The following is a 21,584-nucleotide window of genomic DNA, read 5'->3' as shown; positions in this document are numbered from 1 at the left end:
AGAGCCTGCCAAGGACAGGGAGACCAGGAGGGAGCCCTACCATCCAGCTCCTTCTCAATGGAGTCCATCCTGTGCGTGACTTCATCCTGAAGGGATTCCACGTGTGTCAGCAGGTTAAACTGCCACTGGTGCTGGGAACTCAGCAACCCCTCTCCACCTCTGTCCAGCAGCTTCCGGGCAGGGGCTTCCTCAGGTAGGACCTTTTTGGAGACATAGTCCCTCACCTGGGGATGCAAGAGCATCAAAGTTACCGAATGGAGACAGTTCCCAGCCTCTTTTTCCAACCAGCGAGTGTTTGCATCCATTTGAGAACACAGCTGCCGTTCGAGTAGTCCAAATCGCTACCTCCCCGCCCCCCTCCTCCTCTCTCAGGCACCAGGCAGAAGCGGGCCTGCCGTACCAAGAACAACCGCCTCAGGGCTGTGCAGACCTCTGGCTTGGAGCCTCCCCAACTGCTTCCCAATGAATGGCCCAATGCCTAAGGGCTGAAGCAGGCCTCAAAGAACCGATCCCGAAACCTGGGATCAGAGTAGAGCAGGGCAAGTGTGGATGAGTGTTAGTATGTGGGTGCTCGTATGTAGACAAACAAATTTTAAGTCCTAGTTCCATGTCTTGCTGAACGCATGCACCTGGATGAGTTACTTCACTTCTCTGGGCCTCTATTCCCTCATGGGAAAGAAGAAGTAGTAAAACCTACTTTAAAAGTTCATGAGGATCAAATAGGATAATGTGAATAAAACACAGTGCTGGCTTGTGGTCAACCTGCCAGTCATGAAAGAGATTTTTAACTCTACCTGCCTTGTTTAGGCCCAGGACTTCTTGATTTTTTTTCATCATGTTCCAGGTGCCTCTAGGCAATCTGCATAATTTCCAAGACCACAAACCTTTTCTGGGGTTTGTGACTGCAACCCTTCATTCATTGATTGGAAATGAAATAGGTTCCAGTTAACATCTATGGAGGAGTGACTGTGTGCAGAGCCACGTGCTGAGAGCTTTCCACAGGTGTGCTGCACAGTAAACTGAGAGGTCACCATCACCAGCTTCACTTGGCAGGGGGCTAAGGAGACACCTCTGAGGAGGTGAAGGGACCTGCTCAGAGTCACACAGCAAGTGGCAGCGCCCAGACCTGAAACTGGGTCTGCCTCCAAAGACTGTCCTCACCAGCCTTACCCAGCCCTGCTTAGACCCTGGCAAGGACACAGGCTGAACGCTGAGGGGCTTCTAATCTACGCTACTCCCCCTCAGCGAGAGGCAGCGATGGACTTAGGGTGGTGATATCAGCCCACACAGCGGAGTCTGTGACAGTAAGTATGACGAGGGTGGGGAAGCTCTCATCACCCAAACCCTCACTGACAACTGAGGATGGGAAGAATGAGACTAGGGAACACTGGCAAGAGAACACACAGGGCTCCAGAAGAGAACGACGTGAGTAACAAGAACCTGGGAGTATCTCTTGGGAAAACTGATGAAACCAGCAAACATTTGGACAAAATGGATTGTTCTTACGCCAGGGCTGCAAAGTTAAAAGTAAAGTTGTCATAGAATTGTACTGAAAAACTTACGCCTAACAAAACACTTGACTCGTTCTCTGCTCTTGCTAAGGATTAGCACCCAGATGTAACGATAAACTGCACTGAAGGAAAAAAACCCTCATTTTCCTAACTTGTTTTCATTTGTCAAGTTCAGGTCAATTACCCTTTTCTTCTGGCTGCCTCCGACCTCTCCACCCCCACCACCACTGACTCTGCCATTTTGCCGACAGTTCCTAGAACCAATGATATTTGGGGTTTAAGTGGGCTCTTTTGACTTTGTACTCATTTTAAAAGACAAAAACAGAATATGATAAACAGATTTATATGCAGTTTTAAAATAAACACAACTCTATCATAAACATCTTCTACTGAATATTTAGCCCTGGGAGGAGACGATACAAGATCTCAAACAAGAACAAGCACAAGCGAGCCAGTACCTTTGGGGAACTGGGTTTGGGGTCACTGTCCCCTCTGTTCCTGTCTTGGTCTAGAGGCCAGCCCAAGCGCGGAGACAGGGAATCATCACCGTTCTCGTGGCGGGGGTTGACAGCGTCGTCAAGGGCAGAGCGCCGGGTCTCCACCACTAGCTTCTGTTCCACAGCTGGGTAGTAGGTGCGGGGCTTCTGGTAGCAGTGCTCGCTGGTGATATAGGACTCCTCCACGGAGGGGGGCAGGGGCAGGGGCTTCTCCATCGCCCCGTTCAAAGTTCTATAGCTTGGGGCTTCCTCCCTGCTCTTGGCTTCAGTGACACGGATGTGTTTGGAATGAGACCGCCCCTCTGCCAGATGCTGCTTCCAAGGCTGGCACCACAGCTGCAGGTCAGGATGTCCCCGGCTTCTGTTGGGAGGGAAAATACCGAAAGGGCTCTAACCCTTCTAACCCTAACCCCTGGGACCACTGCAGGGGCTTCCTACACTAGGGGGAAGACCTCCCACCTGGGCCAAGTGGAGCAAGCCACCAAGAGGGACTGTAGATTCACAGCCTCTGAGGAGACCACTTCCAGGCAAGCTCTTGCTGTATCACTCGCTGTGAGCAGGAGTGGACTGGGAGTCAGAGGACCTAGCTGTGTTTCAGCTCAGCCGCTGATTACAGTGCAGCTGAGCCGAGTCACTCTGCCAGCCTCATTCCCATTTCCTCCTCTGCAAAACTGGCTAACCCTCTGTCTGCCAGCAACTACTGAGTTTAAGTGAATTAATCTGAACCGAAGTCCAGTATTTTGTTGGCAGTAAAGAGCTCTTCAAATGTGACTTACTAAAACTAAACTTAACTTAGGACTAAACAGTCATGATCACGCTGCCATGCCATGGCACTCAATTACACAAACCCAATGAGTGCTTCCCTGGTGGCTCAGACAGTGAAAAATCTGCCTGCAATGAGGGAGACCTGGTTTTGAGTTCTAGGTCAGGAAGATCCCCTGGAAAAGGAAATGGCAACCCACTCCAGAATTCTTGCCTAGAGAATTCCATGGACAGAGGAGCCTGGTGGGCTGTAGTCCATGCAGTCACAAAGAACTGGACACAACTGAGCAACTAACACTTTCAGTGATGACCCAGGAGGAAGCTGGTAACCAAAAGTCACCAAGGCATAAGCCATTAATAACACGGTGTTTTGTTTTTAATATTGGTTGAGATTTATCTGTTGATCTGGCTGTGTCAGGTCTCAGCTGTGGCGCTCGGGATCTCTGGTAGCAGCACACCAACTCTTTAGTCGTGGTGTGCAGGCTCCGTAGCTGCGGAGCATGGGCTCAGCTGCCCTGTGGCATGTGGGATCAGGGATCCAACCCAAATCCCCTGCATTGCAAAGTGGGTTCTTAACCACTGGACCCCCAGAGAAGCCCCTTAAAAAGAAAACAATTACTTGGCTATGCCAGGTTTTAGTGGCGCCATGCAGGACATTTAGCTGTGGCATGTGGGACCCAGTTCCCTGACCAGGAATCAAACCCAGGCTCCCTGCACAGGGAACACGTGGTCCTAGCCACTGGACCACCAGGGGAAGTCCCGATAGCAAGGTTTCTAAACATTCTTCAAAAATCTTCTGTTCTCCCCATTCCAAAGAGGATAATTTGTTATTAAAGAAGGACTCTCCTGGAGAAGGAAATGGCAACCCACTCCAGTACTGTTGCCTGGAAAATCCTGTGGATGGAGGAGTCTGGTAGGCCACAGTCCATGGGGTCACAAAGAGTCGGACACGACTGAACGACTTCACTTTCACTGGATTAGGGCAAGCAATTATTTAAAAAATAAAATAAAATAAAGAAGGACTCTGCTCCCTTCCTGGCCAGCAGACACCTCTGAGAATCTCTGCCTACATGTATATGTGTACATAAAACTGTGTGACTATATTCACTGAGATTTGACGCAAGAGATCTTTTAATTTACTGACTCATAACCACTTGTACAGAAGGAAAAATAGAACAAAAAATACCAGACTGCACCATTCTAAGAGGAGGTGTTTTGTGAAATTATAGTACATTTTGTACCTGTGATAAAAAATGTACTTCTTACTGTGGGATGTATATTTTTTGAAGTTTAAAAGCCACTACTCTAGATAAACTTCACCATTTAACATTTTGTTCACCACTCAGAACTTCCATTATAACCTTTGATCATTAAATGAAATGAAGGAGGAAAGGAAAAAAGGATAGAGGAAGAAAAACCAGGCTCCCCAAGTAAGGCAACAAGTGAGAAGACAGACAGGAGCTACTCATGTTTGGTTCACAGATGTGCAGAAACGTGGGGACCCTGCCGACGGTCACAACGACTACTAATTGTCACAGATGGACTGCTGGCACTCAGTTCATTGAATTCATGGATCCTAAATATCTTGTAACGCTTGGTACAATTCCACACATATAAAGAATTACGCCGTGATATAACTATATACATTATCCTCACCAGTCTTAGCTGAGAATCACTGAAACCACACCAGCAGGAACTCACCAGCAACTCCCACATACAAGTCCCTCCACAACCACCAACACACACACACACACACATCTTCCTGAAGCCTTCCGAAAGAAATGGAATACATCATAACTACAACAGCATGGAATGAGCTTACAGAACCTAAAATTCTGCTCATGAGGGGCTATAACTATGCTTACTCAGCTCTCCCACTCCAGCAATCCCCAGTACCACTCCCATCCACTGAAGCAGGAGAGGAGACCACCAGCATCGAGGCAGCCTGGGTCCCTGGGCACCTCCAATAGGGTACTGCAGTCTGTACCAGGACCCCAGGACCCCAGACATGCCTCTGAAATCATAACTGCAACAGAGGAAATGGAAGTCACTGTTAACTACTGTAGTCTGAAATCTGTTCACCTGGAGGGCATAAGCCATAGTATGAACCTGTTCTTGCATGAAAATCACAAAAATCTTTGCCTCCTCCCTCCTACTATTTTCACCCTCCCGGCTAAGATCTGAAGCCTCAGCTACTGATAACCCTGGCCTTTCTCAGTAAGCCCTGTCGATCATGAAGAAGGTATGCACATTCATGCCTGTTACTTTTTAAATGACAACAGATACTCTGAAGTTACACCCAGTTTACTGTTTGCCTCTGAAAATGAATCCACTGGGTTGCTTAGGAACAAAATTTTTGAGAATGAAGACTGTGAGCCTGTGATAGCAGAGACCATCCAGGTTTGCAGAGACAGGAACCACCTGCCCATCTCCCATGATCTCTTCTACCTAAAATGACTAACAAGATCTCCTGATGCTCTCTCCTGAACTGCTTGGAGAAGTCAGGTTTTAATTTCAGTACAAAGTCACTGCTACTAAGACGAAGGATCTCAACGGGAATTCAGAAGGAACAAGGTTCTGGAATATGGGACCCAGTTGGAGCACTTATATTTCCCTGAGCAGAAAGAAAAACATCTAATTGAACCCTCAAATGAAAAGAAATGCCGCAACATGTACAATCAGGATCTGAGGTTTCTGTGCACCTTCCATCTGTCTCAGTCAATTTCTGGCTTCTCATTAAGAAGAAATTCATCTGGCTTACATGAAGTCTTCTGATTTTATAAAATGTAAGGGAACACCCAGTCTATAACATCCTAAACAGGGGCTGTCACAGTAACGGCTAACTTCCCCCAGTAACTATCCTTTCCTTCTGTTACCCACCTCCACACTCAATCCTGGGTCTGCGCAGGGAACACAGCCACTTGGCTGGCCTCTTGCATTTAGGTGTGTCCACGAAATCATCTGTTCCCTCTCCAGGGGGTTAGAGCAGAAATGAGGTACAGGTGAGACTTCTTGGATGAGACAGGTGAGATTAAACCCAATGGGATGTCAGAGCAATAAGACAGAAGGAACCCAAGTCCCCAAGGCCATAGCTAGAATCATGGCAAAAGGCCACTTACCTGGCCTGGGCTCCTGCCTACCTCTGCTTTATGTGAGAAAGAAAATTCCATTTTGTTTTAGCCTTTATTTTTTTGGTCTTTCTTATAGCAGCTTGGCTTTTACCCAAATCAACACAGTCTCTTGCCAAATGTGCTCTGCTCAACCACTTCTTGCCACGCCAGCGCTGGAAGCCGAGTCTCCGTGCACCAGAATGCAGGAGGAGGCAGACCCTCATTCTGTCATCTCCAGGCTCTGGCATTCCACTTCACCTAGCACAGGAGGGCTCCAGGACTAATGAGCACCAGGGAAACCTTGTCGGGGACTGGCTCATTGGCTCTAACGCATGTGTGGGACTAGAGTTTGCACTGTTGATGACTTCATTAAAATGGTGCTCTGTAGGCAGGCTCATGGGAGAACTTAAGGATTCCATCCCTGCCATACCCTGTGCTACCACCAGAGGAAAATTCACAGACCCACTGAGAAGAGGCAGTTAGAGATATGGACAAGGACCTGATGGGAGCCGGGACCTGAATTGTAGCCCTGGAAACCAAGGAGACGGGCTATCCCACTCAAGGCCCAACTGCCCTATTTGGTAAAGTGGGAACAGATTATAAAAGCCCAATATGAGTTACATTTCTTTCTCAGAGCTTACGTGAACTTGGGTCATCTGACACGTAGAATCTAACCACAGAAGGAAATTCACACTCAATTTCACTCCAAATTCTAGCCATTAAAAACCAGAAGTCCAGCTCCAAAGGGCATAAAACTTCTTTGTCTAAGCAAACTATCAAGAGACGTATTTACTGAGCAATCATTATGCTAGAGAGCAGGCCTACCAACAGTGTCTGTTTCAGCAGCTTTCAATTTTACTTTGTTTACCAATCAAGAATGTTTCGGATGGGAGTTCCCCAGTAGCCTAATGGTTAGAATTCTGGGCTTTCACTGTTGGGGCCCAGGTTCAATCCCTGGTCAGGGAATAGAGATCCCACAGCTGCACAGCAAGACCAGAAAAAAAGAGAAAAGAATGTTCAGGATGAATGGATAAACAAAATATGGTATTACAAATATTGGAATATTATTTAGCCTTAAAAAGGAAGGAAATTCTGATGTAGGCTACAATACAGACAAGCCTTAAGGCTGTTATGCTAAGTGAAATAAGCCAGTCACAAAAGGACAAATACTGTTAAATCCCATTTATACGAGGTTCCCAGAGAGAGTCAAATTCATTAAGACATAAAGTAGAGGGGTGACTGTCAGGGGCTGGGGGAGGGGAAGTGGAGAGCAGTTGCTTACTGGGTACAGAGTCTGCTTTGCATGACACAAAGAATTCTGGAGACTGGCTGCAACAGAGTGAATGTACTTAACACTGCCGAACTGTACACTTAAAAATGGTTAAGATGGCAAACTGCATATTATGTATATGTGTGTGCTCAGTTGTGCCCAATTCTTTGCAACCCCATTGACTATAGCCCATCAGGCTTCTTTGTCCATGGAATTTTCCAGGAAAGAATACTGAGGTGGGTTTCCATTTCCTTCTCCAGGGGATGATCCTCACCCAGAGACTGAACCCAGTTCTCTTGGATCTCCTGCACTGGCAGGCAGACTATTTACCACTTCACCACTGGAAAGCCCCTATATTATGTATATCTTACCACAATTTTTTAAAAAACAAAAAACTCAGAATGATACAACAAAACAAAAAACCAACTAAACTATAAATACACACTGCATATCTTGATTTAGTAGTGTTTGCAAGGGTATATACATGTGTCAAAACTCAACGAACAAATGTTCTGTGATGACCTAGAGAGATGGAGTGGGAGGGAAGTTCAAGAGGAAGGGGACATATGTATACTTATGCTGATTAACGCTGTTATGTGCCAGAAACCAACCAAGCATTGCAAAGCAATTATCCTCTGATTAAAAACAAATTTTTAAAAGATGAATATTTAAAACAGGTGAGCTTAATTATATGTAAATTATACCTCAATAGAGTTACATTAAAAAAAAATGTTTACCATGTCACTGAGAATTTTTAATACAGGTCTTAAACTCACTCTTCTCGTCACTGGTTTTGTGGCTTTCCAGTTTCTCACATTCACCCTGCCCTCTGCCCATGCCAAATCAGACTCAGCCCCAGAGCGGAAGGTGCCACACTTACTGCAAGATGCTCATCTTGAGCTGCAGGCCGTGAAGAACCTCGATCACTCTCTGCACGTCGCCGAGAAGCTGGTGGGTGGCCACGATCTTCTTGGCGTTCTGGTGGGAATAGTTCTCTTCTAAAAATGCCAGGCCGTGCATGTGTCCCCTGCTCAACCACTCCTTGTCATACCAGTATTTGAAGCCAGGCCTCTGACCTACAGCAGTGACAATGAGAGAGTTAATCCTTGGTCTGAAGAAAACCCAGACTGTTTCATCATCACGCAGTTATCACACTACTGCTGTTTGCATATGTTCATTCATTCATCCAGTATACATTTACCTGGTACCTACTATATGCTGGGCTCTCTACAAGGTGCTAGGGATAAGGTAGTGAGAAAGGTTTATTAATGTCCTGATCTCTGCAACTGGCCAGAGGCAGAGTGGGAATTTCTCATTCCCTCTCCCACTTGAAAACCTTCAATGACTTCCTACTGTGAACAAAAGAAAACCCAAGGGCCTAACTCTGGTCTAATGAGGCCTGCAGGACCTGGCTCCTCCCTCCCCTCCTTGCCTTACCCTTTCTGGAACACATCAAGCTCCTTCTGGTTTTAGGATCTCTGCTCCAGCACCCCACCCCCACATGTCTGGACCGCTATTCCCCAAGACCTTTGCAGAACTGGCTCTCCACTGCCTCCTCAGACAGGCCCTTAGTTACCTCCCAATAAGACAGCCTCTTTGGTGCCTCCCAGTCATTTCCTGTCCGAGGGCTTTTGTCCCATCAAAGCATTCATCCCCAGCTAATATGTTTTTGTTTATATGTCTTATTTTGACATCTGTTTCTGGCCCCAATCCCACTAAGAGCCAGAATAGGAACTGTTTTGTTCATGCCAGTGTCTAGCAAAAGCCATCTTGAATGAATTTATCACCTGGAAAGACGCCCCAAGTCCCCTTCAACTGTCACCTACCACCTGACTGAATGAACACCCTGCTCCCTTCTCTGGATGTCCGTTTCCCACTTGTTAACAATGACAGATGAATTGAACAGCCTCAGTGGTCCTGTTCACTACAGGGATCCTTGGACTGAAAACACAACCACATGTGACTTGGCAATGTTTCCTATTGCAAAAGCCTAGGGAACAGCTTCCAATCAGACTGCTGTTCACCTCTCAATAGCTATTAAAAACCCTAAAATAATCCATCGTTATCAAGGTCCTTGGACTCTTTCTGGCTTTACTAAGACACATGGTGGGGAATCCACCTCCACTCTGTTAAGTAACCCTTAAAGAATAGCTCTGTTAGGTTAAACTTCTGGCCCAAGACACTGCAGAATCAAACACAGACAGTAAATGTGACAGTCACTGAGTGCTCAATTCGAGGAATCTACTCCCAGTCTTGGCAATTTAGTTATAAAAGCCCAGAAAGTGCCTAGGGATTGATGAAGATGGTGTATATGATTTCTTAAAAGGAAAAAGTGGAAGAAAGAGTGAGAGACAAAGTAGACAGAAGAGATTTTTTAAACAATGCCCCAAAGGAGCCCTGGGGGCTACGTGTGGAGCCTCAGAGCGGCTGTCAGAGGTGGCCTGAGCAGCAGGATTCAGAGCAGCATTACCGGTTTGACAAGACAAAGGTCAGAGACACCAGTTCTCATCTTCTCTCTGTCACTAACTGAGTGATCTTATGCCAGTCATGCCCTTTCTGGACCTGATGCTTGCCTGTTAAATGTCAAGGCTACACTAAGTGGTCTCTGAGATCCTACCCATCAGTTATAGTCTATGACTCATGGACTACTCTTCCGGCCATGTTCTTTCCTTGGGGTAAAGGGAAAAGTAGAGGCAGATTGCTCTCTGCCTATAGACTAATCTAGCACAAGAAGACTCAGTGTCACAATAGACCTTATCAGGCCCCAGGGGGCCCTACTTGCTGGAAAATGACTGTGGTAGCCCTTCCTATATAACCAGCAAAATCAAGAGAGTTAGTCCCAAAGTCAGTTCTAATTCCAATTTGCTTCATGGGATGGAAAGTCATTTGTATCCCCGGGCATCACTTTCTTCCTCATAAGCAAAAATACAGGACTAGGAGCTCCTACCAGTGCCATCTCATTGTTACTAAAAGGAGTAACAGAAGCAGAGGCTCTCAAGCATTGTCTAGCTGTAAGGGGATCATGGGACTGGACCCAAGGGGAGAGACCTCACATCGACAATGTCCCCATCCCACTGACAGCAAGAAAAGAACCACAGAGATTTACAATCCATTACTGAGATTTTTGGAAAGGGGCACTCGAGAGCCACAGGCCAGCCCTGCGGTCATGAACAATGAAACAAACCGATCCTAAGGAAAGAACTCACTCCTCTGGGTGACAGACAGGCTCTTTGCAAACACCTTTCCCGTCCACCTCAAGGGCACATCTCCCTTCTAGGTGGCAAGGATGCAGTGGAAGGCAGATGCCACCAGAGGGAGCAGAGGCCGGTTGCCAACCCTCCAACAGCCCTGAGCAGTCAAGGTCGGCCCACATCCTCATGAACTTTCAAGAAAAGGAAAAGGTGTTCGTTCTGGCACCACATGTGTTAAAACTGGAATGACAGAGAAAAGATCGGCGTGGCCCAGCACATGAAGGGACGACATGCAAGCCTGTACAGCATCCCACAGTTCACACGGAGTGTCAGTTGCACCAGATGGGAAAGTTATGGAGATCTGTGCGTACACTTTATAAACAATCACTGCACCAGACACTTACAAATTTGTTAACAGGGTTGAGCTCATGTTATATGATTTTTTAACCACACACACACAAACACACACACACACACACACAAAGATTCTAGTTCAAGGCCAGGTCTTCCGCTAAGTGAACCTCTCCACGCACTCTTTCTTACTGCCAAGTTCAGGACAGCTGGCCACCAGGTGGCTAGCAACAAGAGCGAGGAGGCCGAGTCTAGCCAACACTGAAGAAATGAGTCTCAAGACCCCAGACCTTCAGGCTGCTGCACCACCCGCTGTGCTAAGGAAAAGGCTACATACTGTTAAGATCCCTGACTCCAGAAATCGCTACCTGGAGGGTCTCGGCAAACATAACAGGTGTATTTCTCAGGCACATTTTCTTCCAGTAATCCCATGCAGACCCCATGCTGCCAGCACTGGCACTCTTCACACTGTTAGAATTAAAGAAGCAATAAAAAAATTAAACTCAGAAGGAATCCTCCATCCAAAAATAAGACCCACCTGTGGGGGTAGGGGCACTGGGAGGTGGGAGGGAGGGAGGGCACTCCCCATGGACTCACAAGGGAGCTGAGCTGCAGCCACCTGCAGAGCTGCGCTGGCCAATACAGTAGCTACCCTGTGCTTTTAACGTTTAGATTAACGAACGAAGTTAAAAATTCAGTTCTTTTTCCCACCAGCCACATATTAAGTGCTCAACAGTTGTATGAGGTTAGAGGCTACTGTATTGGACGGCACAGATAAAGAGAATTTAGATTACACAGTACTTGATCTCAGAAAAATGACTACTTTCCCTCCCATATCTAGAGGGAAACTTTTCTGATCACTTTATAAAGACGGAGGAAAATTTGTTTAAGCCCTCACAGAAAGGTTCGAAAGACAAAAACCTGAGTTTGAATTCTGGCTCAGACATTCATTAGCTGTGTGAGTTTGCAGATCAGGTCACTTCTCCACCCTGGGCTTCAGTTTCCCCATTTGTAAAACAGGATACTATTCCTACTGACCATGTGGGGCTGTCAGTGAGGAATCAATGGGTCATGTGTCATACCGTGGAGCCCAGCACACAGCTTTAATGTATAAAGAGCCTATTCCTACTACAAAAAGGCAGGCTAATTCACTGTGATGCCTCCTGAAGTAACCATGTGCTATGAATGTGCTAAGTCGCTTCAGTCATGTCTGACTGTGCCTGCCAGGCTCCTCTGTCTATGGAATTCTCCAGGCAAGAATTCTGGAGTGGGTTGTCATGCCCTCCTCCAGGGGATCTTCCCAACACAGGATCAAACCTGCGTCTCCTGTATTATAGGCACATTCTTTACCACTGAGCCAACAGTGAAGCCCAACCACGTGCTAGCACTCTGCATTTCTTCTCTCTAAACCTTACCAAAGGTCACACAGCTGAGAAGAGGCAACAGTGGATCAACATTGTTGGATCCACTGTTGATCAAACACAAGCCCAACTAACTGCACGACTAGTTCTTTTAACCCAGGGGTCCCCAACCTCTGGAATCAAATGCCTGATTATCTGAGGTGGGGCTGATGTGATACTAATAGAAATAAAGTGCACAGTAAATGTAATGCACTTGAATCATCATAAAACCATTCCCCACCCCAGGTCCAGGGAAAAACTGTTTTCCACAAAACCTGTCCTTGGTGCCAAAAAGGCTGGGGACCACTCTTTTAACCCCTAGGCTCCACTGCCTTTCCTGGGGAAGGAGGAAAGGGAGAAGGGGCAGGAGGCAGAGAGCAAAAAGAAAGGAGCAGAGGGTGAGGGCAGCACTGGGAGAGTGGTGGCTGGCCTGAGGAGAGGACGCCCGAGAGCTCAGGTCCAGGGGAGGAACGGAGTGGAAAAGGACGCCAAGGGAGACGCCAGGATACTCCCAGCAGTTCCAGACCAGGCCCTGAACCGGTGGACAGCTCTGGAAAGGGGACAGTGAGCTTCTGACATGGTTTGAGGGTAGACCACTGGCCTGGCCACAAGGGAAAAAAGCTGAAGCTCACAGTCTACAGCCACCTGGAATCAGATAGGCCTCAGCATCAAAGGACTTTTATGGGCTGATCATATCAGAATCAAAAGGGGCAGAGCTGAAAGAGACTTCAGATGTCATCTAGATTCTTCCATTTCCAACAAGGAAACTAAGGCTCAGAGGGAAAGAAAAGGGTATGAGACAACAAAGGCAGCTGGTAGCAGAAAACAGACGAATAATTAAGAATGAAAGTCTCTCTCACCAATGACTTCGTGTTTTAAGAACTAGGAGATACCAAAATTGAATCAAATACAGCTAAGCTGAAATTTTAAAAATAATTTTCTCATGTGGGTCGGGCTAATATACATTGTTCATTTTTAAAAAGTTTAAATTGGGAACTTAATCTGGCAGTCCAGTGGTTAAGACTCTGCACATCCAATGCAGGGGGCACAAGGTTTGATCCCTGGTCAGGGAACTAAGACCCCACATGCCATGCAGTGCGACCACAAAATTAAAATAATTAAAAAGCTTTTTAAAATTTGTGGAGTGGGGGTTAGGGGGGAGCACCTACACTGTGAGGCTTGCAAGATCGTGGTCCCAGACCAGGGACCGAACCCAGGGCCCCACCCTCAGTCACTGAGAGCACCGAGTCCTAACCGCTGGCCCACCAGGGCATTCCCCAAAAGTTTAAGTTTAGAAACAGTAACAGAAAAGATAAACTATCTAAGAATAAATCTAAGACTAAGACTAAAAGCATGCAAGATCTAAATAAAGAAAATTTTTGATTATTTGAAGGACACAGAGACTTCAGTCAATGAATAAGCTGCACTTTATTCCTTAATAGCAAGAGTTATTATCAAAAGGATGGCAGTTTTCCTTGGATTAATATATAAAAATAATGCAGTGCCAATAAAACAATAAACTAATAGCTTTGGAACTATACAGAAGCTGATTCTAATAGCCAGGAAATTCATTAAAAAAACAAAAGGGGGTACTAGCCCTACCAGATATGTTAAACATAGTAAAAAAGGCATAATAACTAAAATAGAATTGTACAAGCAAATATAGAGCGCAATCAATGGAAAAGAAGACAGAATCCAGAATAAGAAACAAACTACATACAGAAATACAGTAAACAAAGGTAGCTCTGTAATATGGGGCATGGTGTTGGAACAACTGGGTAGTGAGAGCCCTCATCCTGTATCAGGATAAATTCCAGGCAGATCAAAGATTTACATGGTTTTTAAAAAATAAAGGAAACTTCAAAACTACCAGAAGAAACCAGAAGAAATTCGTTTATTGAGTTTTCTGTAGACTCTTATGAACTTCCAATGAGGAATCAACTCCTATTCAAATCTCAAAAGCCATTAAAGAAGTTTGATATATTTGACCTCATAAAAACAAAGCATCTATAAGATAAGTCAAAAGACAGATGACCAAACAGATACAAATATTTGTCACCGTTTTCACAGCTGATACAAAAACCTATCAACAAAAAGCCTATACAAACCAGCAGGAAAATGACCAACCATCCAACAAGTAAATGGATAAAGAACATGAATAGACAGCTCAAAGGAAAAAAATAAGTAAAAAGATGTTCAAATTAACCATTATAAAAAAACAAGCAAAAAGATGTTCAAATTAACCATTAAAAAGATGTTCAAATTAACAATTTTCTCAGAAAACTGTATTAATATAAATTAATGTGAAGTTAAATCAGCCTAATAATAAGCATACACATTAGTATTTCTAGATTTTGAGATTATATGTAAGTATCAACTAATTCTTCATACCTTTATGTATTCCCTGAAATTTTTAAACATTTACTGCTTTCATCATAGAAGTGTTAGTCTCATGAACAGCTGTTTATAGATTATAATTTTCATTTATATATGCATTTGTATGTGTGCATTTAAAAATAACAGTGGTTATTTCTGGGTGAAAATAATCTGGGTCATCCTTGTTTTCTTCTTTGTAGCTCATGGAAAACACAGAAAAATGTGTGTGAAAAAAATCATAATTTTTTTAAATTTTTTAAAATAAATTACAAAATAGCTATACTAGAAGATTGTTTTTATCTGAAGAGCAAGGATAAAAAAAGTTTGATAATACTCTGTAGTGACAAGGGCACTGGTAAGTCTGCTCTTGGTACACCAGTGAGTGAAAAGTCACTCAGTCGTGTCCAACTCCTTGCGATCCTGTGGACTATACAGTCCATGGAATGCTCCAGGCCAGAATACTGGATTAGGCAACTGTTCTCTTTTCCAGGGCATCTTTCCAACCCAGGGATAGAACCCAGGTCTCCCACATTGAAGGCAGATTCTTTACCAGATGAGCTACCAGGGAAACCCAGGAATGCTGAAGTGGGTAGACTATCCCTTCTCCAGCGGATCTTCTTGACCCAGGAATCAAAGTGGGGTCTCCTGCATTGCAGGGGGATTCTTTACCAGCTGAGCTACCAGGGAAGCCCCTGGTACACCAGGGAGGGTTTCTATAGTGTTGTTATGACAAATAATATATAACAGTATTTCTCAAAATAACAAAGGCACACAAACTTTTGCCCAGAAACTCTACTTTAAAACTCAGTTTCACTCTTATTCTGGTGTTCCTGTTTCTGCTCAAACTGAGTCTTTTGTCTTGTACTGAAGATTGGGTTAGGTGGGCTCAAGAGGGAATAAAGGTGAGTTTCTGACAATTTTTTGAGGTCTTGTGAGATAAACAAGTCCAGAAAAAAAAAACCTCAGTCTCACAGGTATACTTACATAAAATCATTCATTATACTGCTATTAAGACTAGGAACAATCTAAATGTCAAGCAATAAGGGAAAGGTTAAATAAATGATGATTTGTTCATTGTGCAGCTATAAAAAAGACTGGGGAAGCTTTCTGAGATTTGAAAATGGAAAGGTCTTCAACTTATATATTATTAAATGAAAAAAAGATATTGAAAATACTATGTATTAAAATAACATGTGTTTAAATTTTTAAAAAGATGGTTGCACAGCAAAGTAAATGATGTACTCAATGCCAGTTCACTTAATGCCACATAAATTTAAAAATGGTTAGTCTGGTAAATTAGCAATGTGGATAAACCAAGAGTCTGTCATACAGAGTTAGAAAGAGAAAAACAAATATCATATATGTGGTATTGGAGACGACTTTTGATAGTCCCTTGGACTGCAAGGAGATCCAACCAGTCCATCCTAAAGGTGATCAGTCCTGAGTGTTCATTGGAAGGACTGATGTTGAAGCTGAAACTCCAATACTTTGGCCACCTGATGCGAAGAGCTGACTCATTTGAAAAGACCCTGATGCTGGCAAAGATTGAAGGTGGGAGGAGAAGAGGACAACGGAGGATGAGACAGTTGGATGTCATCGCCAACTCAATGCACATGAGTTTGGATAAACTCCAGGAGTTGGTGATGGACAGGGAGGCCTGGCGTGCTGCAATCCATGGGGTCGCAAAAAGTTGGACACTACTGAGCGACTGAACTGAACTGAATGTATACATATGGAATCTAGAAAAATGGTACTGATGAGCCTATTTGCAAGGCAGGAACACAGACACAGATGTAGAGAACAAACCTGTGGACACAGGGAGGAGAGGGTGGGACGAACTGAGAGATATATTGCCATATCTACAATACCATGTGTAAAACAGATAGCTAGTGGGAAGTAGCTATGAAGCACAGGAGCTCAGCTCAGTGCTGTGATGACCTAGAAGGGTGGGAAGAGGGTAGATGGGATGGAGGCTCAAGAGGGAGGGGATATATGTAAACATATAGCTGACTGACGTCATTGTACAATAGAAACTAATGCCACATTGTAAAGCAATTATATTCCAATTTAAAATTTAAAAAGACAGTAAACTTCATGGTATGTATGCATCCATGCTAAATTGCTTCAGTCATGTCCAACTCTTTTTGACCCTAATGACCATAGCTCGCCAGGTTCCTCTGTCCATGGGATTCCCCAGGCAAGCATACTGGAGTGGGTTGCCATGTCCTCCTCCAGGGGATCTTCCCAACCCAGGGATCGAACCCACGTCTCTCAGGTATCCTGCATTGGTATGCAGGTTCTTTATCACTGGCGCCACCTTACAAAAAGAAAGGGAAAATATGGAGAGAATATATGTATTACTGCTTATTTTGCCACTGAATGTTTCTGGAGTTATGCACAAGAACATGGCGAAGACTGTCTCCAGGGAAAGCAAACAAGTTTTTTATATGGGCTTCTTATTAAAGATGCTATACAATTTTCACTGGGGTTTGGCACCTAATGTTATATATTTGTTGCTCTAGGGCAAAGGTCAACAGACTATAGCCCACAGGCCAAATTCAGCTTAAGTCCTATTTTGGTAAATTAAGTATTATACGAACATAACCATACTCCTTCATTTTTTGGTACTACTTCTGGCTGCTTGGGGCAGAGCTGCGCAGTTGTGACAGAAACCAAATGACCAAAGCCTAAAATACTTATTATCTGGTCCTTTAAGAAAAAGTTTGTCAAACCTGTCCTAGAGCAATTAAAATAATTCAAATATTAAATGAGTTTCTTGATGTTCATTTTTTATGTGGTACCCAGATTTCTCAAACATTCATGATTATTAAATAGGATTTTAACCTTCCAGTGATTTAAATTTGCACTGGTAAATAAAATCAAATAATAATATACATGAGCAATACTGATACCAAATAATGAAATGAACAAAGAAAACTATTTCGCTAAAGTAATCTTCTACAAAACAAATTCTAAATGTATTTCATGACTGTGCAAATTATCAATGTAAGTTAAAATTTTAAGGGAACGAATGACTTGAACTTTCCTAGACAATGAATAGATTTAAAACCAGATGAATGCATTTTAAAGGTTTAAACTGTACTTGTTCCTGCTGCTGCCGTTGCTGTTTGGTCACTAAGTTGTGTCTGACTCTTTGCTACCCCGTGGACTGCAGCTCGCCAGGCTCCCCGTCCATGGGATTTTTCAGACAAGAATATTGGAGTGGGTTGCCATTTCCTTCTCCAGGGCATCTTTCCAACCCATATCCCCAGTGAATGAACCCATATCCCCTGCTTGGCAGGCAGATTCTTTACCACTGAGCCAGCTGGGAAGTCCCATTTGTTCATGTTAGCTTCCTTTAAATTTACGCCTTTTGCTGAAATTACTGAGTAGAAAAGGTACCCTGCTCATGATGACAGATAAAGTCAGGAACTGTCCCTTTATAACACAAAGGCAGCTGGCAGCAAGTGAACACCAAGTATTCTACAGCAAAACCCACGGTGTTCTGAAGTGAGCTCGTCACCACCACAATGCCAGAAAGCAAGCCACAGTGCTGAGCTGAGCTGAGGGGAGGCTGAGCTGGAAGTGGAGCCCAGGAAGCACAAAATGGACTCAGCCATGTGAAAGCTGATGTGGCCTCAATTTTCCAAACTTAGTTTCATAGCACAAAAGTGGTACTTCAAGCTCTATCCCCCAAACACCCCGTGATCCTTGCCACTTACAGAAAACTCAATGGAGAAAGTACCATGGTGGATCAGAACTGCATCTCCTACACTGATGTGCCGGAAGAGCCCTGCCAGGAGAGGCCTTCATTACTCAACCACTAATGATTTCTGCGGACATATGAGGACCAAATCAGGCTTCCAACGCCCAGAACTGAGCACATGCCCCGAGAGACAGGATAAAAACTAACCATCTTCAACATACTTTTAAAACCAAATTAAAAAAAAAAAATCTGCTTAAAACAGTGGGGGGATGTTTCATGTTATATAAGTTTTTGAATTATATTCCACTGAGCTTCAGAGATTCTACACACAGATGTGTTTTATAAAATGGGACTATTTCAAAAGAAAAAATAAAGCAAAAAATGTACACTCCAAGCTTAATGTTAAGACAACATATGTTAAGAGCCCGTAACAGTACACATAATTCTGTACTGTTAGGCTAACTAAGTATTATGCTGTCCTTAAAACAAAGCTTTTCTGCCTGTCTCTGATTAATTAAAGTGACTACATAGCATGCTATTTAGGAAAAGTCGCCCACGCAATGGCCATGTTCATTAGGCTTATCTCACAAAAAGAAGAAAACAACAGAGACACTGAAATGCTCTAAGTCAGCAACCAGCACACCACCCTGAATGCATATTAGACCTTACCGAAAGAGGCCATTTCTGAACTTCAAAGTAAAAATTATTCATTCTGAGCTTTCAAAACTACTGCTTTTACCTGTTATACATTTTGGGGTTCTGTGAAAGAGTCTACATGGGCAAGGGGTTCTGATGCTGAAAAAGTCTGAGAACAACTGACCTAACGCATGGTGGTGGTTTAGTCGCCAAGTTATGTCTAACTTCTTGTGACCCATGGACTGTAGCCCACCAGGCTCCTTTGTCCATGGGATATTCCAGGCAAGAATACTGGAGTGGGTTGGCATTTCCTTCTCCAGGGGATCTTCCTGACCCAGGGACCAAACCTGGGTCTCTTGTATTACAGCAGATTCTTTACTGACTGAGCCACCAGGGAAGCCTGACCTAATGCACACTAAAGATCATAAATAGCAGGAGCTACTGGAGACCATTCACGTACCTTCAGTTCCCAGGGGCTGCCATGAAGGCTATTCAAGAGAAAAAAACTCCTAAAATAGTTCTAACCAATGTACACATGACTTACGTAAAAAACTCAGGTTCCCTGAATACCCAGGGTATTTATGACAGTCCAGGGAGTCAACCAGGCAACAGTCACCTCCAGCACAACTGTGATTAAGAGCAAGAGAAGGGCAGAGGCAAGCAGGTGCTAGCCAGTGACGGTCTCCCAGAGCAGGCAAAGGGACTTCCCCCCATTCACCCCCGCCAGGAGACACATCCCAGAAATGGAGATGACAACTACAGATGCCAGGGAAATAAAAAGTAAGAAACAGACAAGCTCTAAAACTGGCCACCATTTCATCAGGGTTAAAGAAAATCTACCTTAGAGAGAAGATATGGGTCCACAGGAAGATCAAACTGCCTCTCCACAGTGTTGGGTCCCTACTGTTTAAATCCTCACTGTGTGACCACAGGCAAGGCCCTTCCCATTGGTGAGTCCAGCTGGCCTAAGCAGAGCATGACAGATTTACACTCAACGATCCCTCAAGTTCTCTCTTATTCTATTAATAGGATTTTACCGGCCTGAGATGCAGAGAAACCTGAACGAGTAAGCAATACTCAACCTAGTGCTGAAAGTACCGCCTACCTGGGGCTTCTGACCTGACTTGTGATTCTTGCTGGCCTTGAATAGTAGCCCTTCAAAATCCCCACCAAGGACCAGTTTGTGTTTCTCTGGACCTGTGGCTCCGGGAAGCTCCACCTACCTGAATCATGAAGTCATTTTCCTCCTGAATCTCACAGATGCAGCGGACCACTTCAAAGTCATAACGGTCATCCCCATCAAGTTCCTCATCTGGATTAGTGGTCACATCGATGTCTTGGCCATACTCCTCATCGCTCCAAAGAAAGCTCTCGGAAGAGGACTCACTCAGATTATCCTCTTCTACGAGGAAAGGGAAAACCACAGTCACAAAATAAAAAAATAATCAACCCTAGATCACCAAGGCCTGTAACAAATGACCTTACAGACCCTCTCCTCCGTGAGCTTTCACAGAGCTGGGAAATATGAACTCCAATTAGTCCCTTGGGCCTGTCATCTACTAACAGCCCAAACAATATCTGCTGCATGGCAGTAAACTGAGCTCCCTTTCCTCATTTTCCCGACACTGAAGCCCAAGGTTAAGTAGCTGCTCAAGGTCACAGAGCTCAATGGCAGAGAAATTGCAACTCCCCGTGAACCCTACAGATCATCATCCCTAATGACACCAACATATTCCTCAACCTCACCCCAGCTACCCAGGACCTGGTTTACAGCAAAGTCTGTATCCACAGTCACCTTCAAAACTCTGTAAACCTTAGAGAATGAGGAAGGGGAAGATTCCAAGGATAGTCAGAACTAGAATATCTAGTCTGGGGTGCCTGATTAGTGATAATTACAGCTAACATTTACTGATCACTTATTCTGTACCAGACACTGTTGTAAGTACTTTAAATATATTTATTAACTATTTTTAAACTCATGATCATCCTACGAGTTGCTGAAGATGGGGAAGCTTCAAGGTTGACTTGGATTTCCCCAAGCAACCAGGTTATATGCAGAGGCCACCAACAAGAAATGAAGGAACAGGGAGGTAGGTGTGCAAGGGAAACAGGGATAATGAAATTGGTTATAGACACATTGGCTGAGGGGTACCTATGAGACATTCTACTAAGACCAAAATTGGAGAGAAGGGAAATTCAGGAAAGGTATAGCTAATGGCCTATTTCATTTGATGTCTGTTTTTTTTTCAGCTGCTAACTCTTTTGCAACACCATGGACTGTAGCCTACCAGCTTCCTCTGTCCATGGGATTTTCCAGGCAAGAATACTGCAGTGAGTTGCCATTTTCTTCTCCATTTATTTGACGTACTTTTTATTTAGAAGCTCTAACAATTACTTGCAGAAGGCCTAAGAGTAGACTACAATATCAACATAAATCCAGCATTCTCAGACTACGCTGCTGCTCCTGCTAAGTCGCTTCAGTCATGTCCGACTCTGTGCGACCCCATAGACGGCAGCCCACCAGGCTCCCCCGTCCCTGGGATTCTCCAGGCAAGAACACTGGAGTAGGTTGCCATTTCCTTCTCCAATGCATGAAAGTGAAAAGTGAAAGTGAAGTCGCTCAGCTATGTCAGACTCTTCACGACCCCATGGACTACAGCCTGCCAGGCTGCTCCATCCATGGGATTTTCCAGGCAAGAGTACTGGAGTGGGGTGCCATTGCCTTCTCCGTCTCAGACTATAGTGTTGTACAAATGGTCAAGCCAGCAGAGAGC

At 44.4% G+C, this 21,584-nt stretch overlaps 1 protein-coding gene across 1 annotated transcript in view; it reads right to left on the bottom strand.

The window, feature by feature from the left end:
• Nucleotides 1-21,584, bottom strand: part of PHF20 (PHD finger protein 20) — a 135,221-nt gene that overhangs the window by 6,871 nt on the left and 106,766 nt on the right. The window contains exons 13-17 of the mRNA XM_068986907.1: nt 20,034-20,212; nt 11,061-11,160; nt 8,031-8,226; nt 1,970-2,369; nt 41-224 (exon numbers count right to left, since the gene is read on the bottom strand). Coding sequence (XP_068843008.1) covers nt 41-224; nt 1,970-2,369; nt 8,031-8,226; nt 11,061-11,160; nt 20,034-20,212 — 1,059 coding nt within the window. The remainder of the gene's footprint in view (nt 1-40; nt 225-1,969; nt 2,370-8,030; nt 8,227-11,060; nt 11,161-20,033; nt 20,213-21,584) is intronic.

Source organism: Capricornis sumatraensis, chromosome 15, assembly GCF_032405125.1.
Source record: "Capricornis sumatraensis isolate serow.1 chromosome 15, serow.2, whole genome shotgun sequence".
Taxonomy (NCBI): Eukaryota; Metazoa; Chordata; class Mammalia; order Artiodactyla; family Bovidae; genus Capricornis; species Capricornis sumatraensis.
The sequence above is the reverse complement of the archived record's forward strand: the minus strand, read 5'-3'. Positions and strand labels throughout refer to the sequence as shown.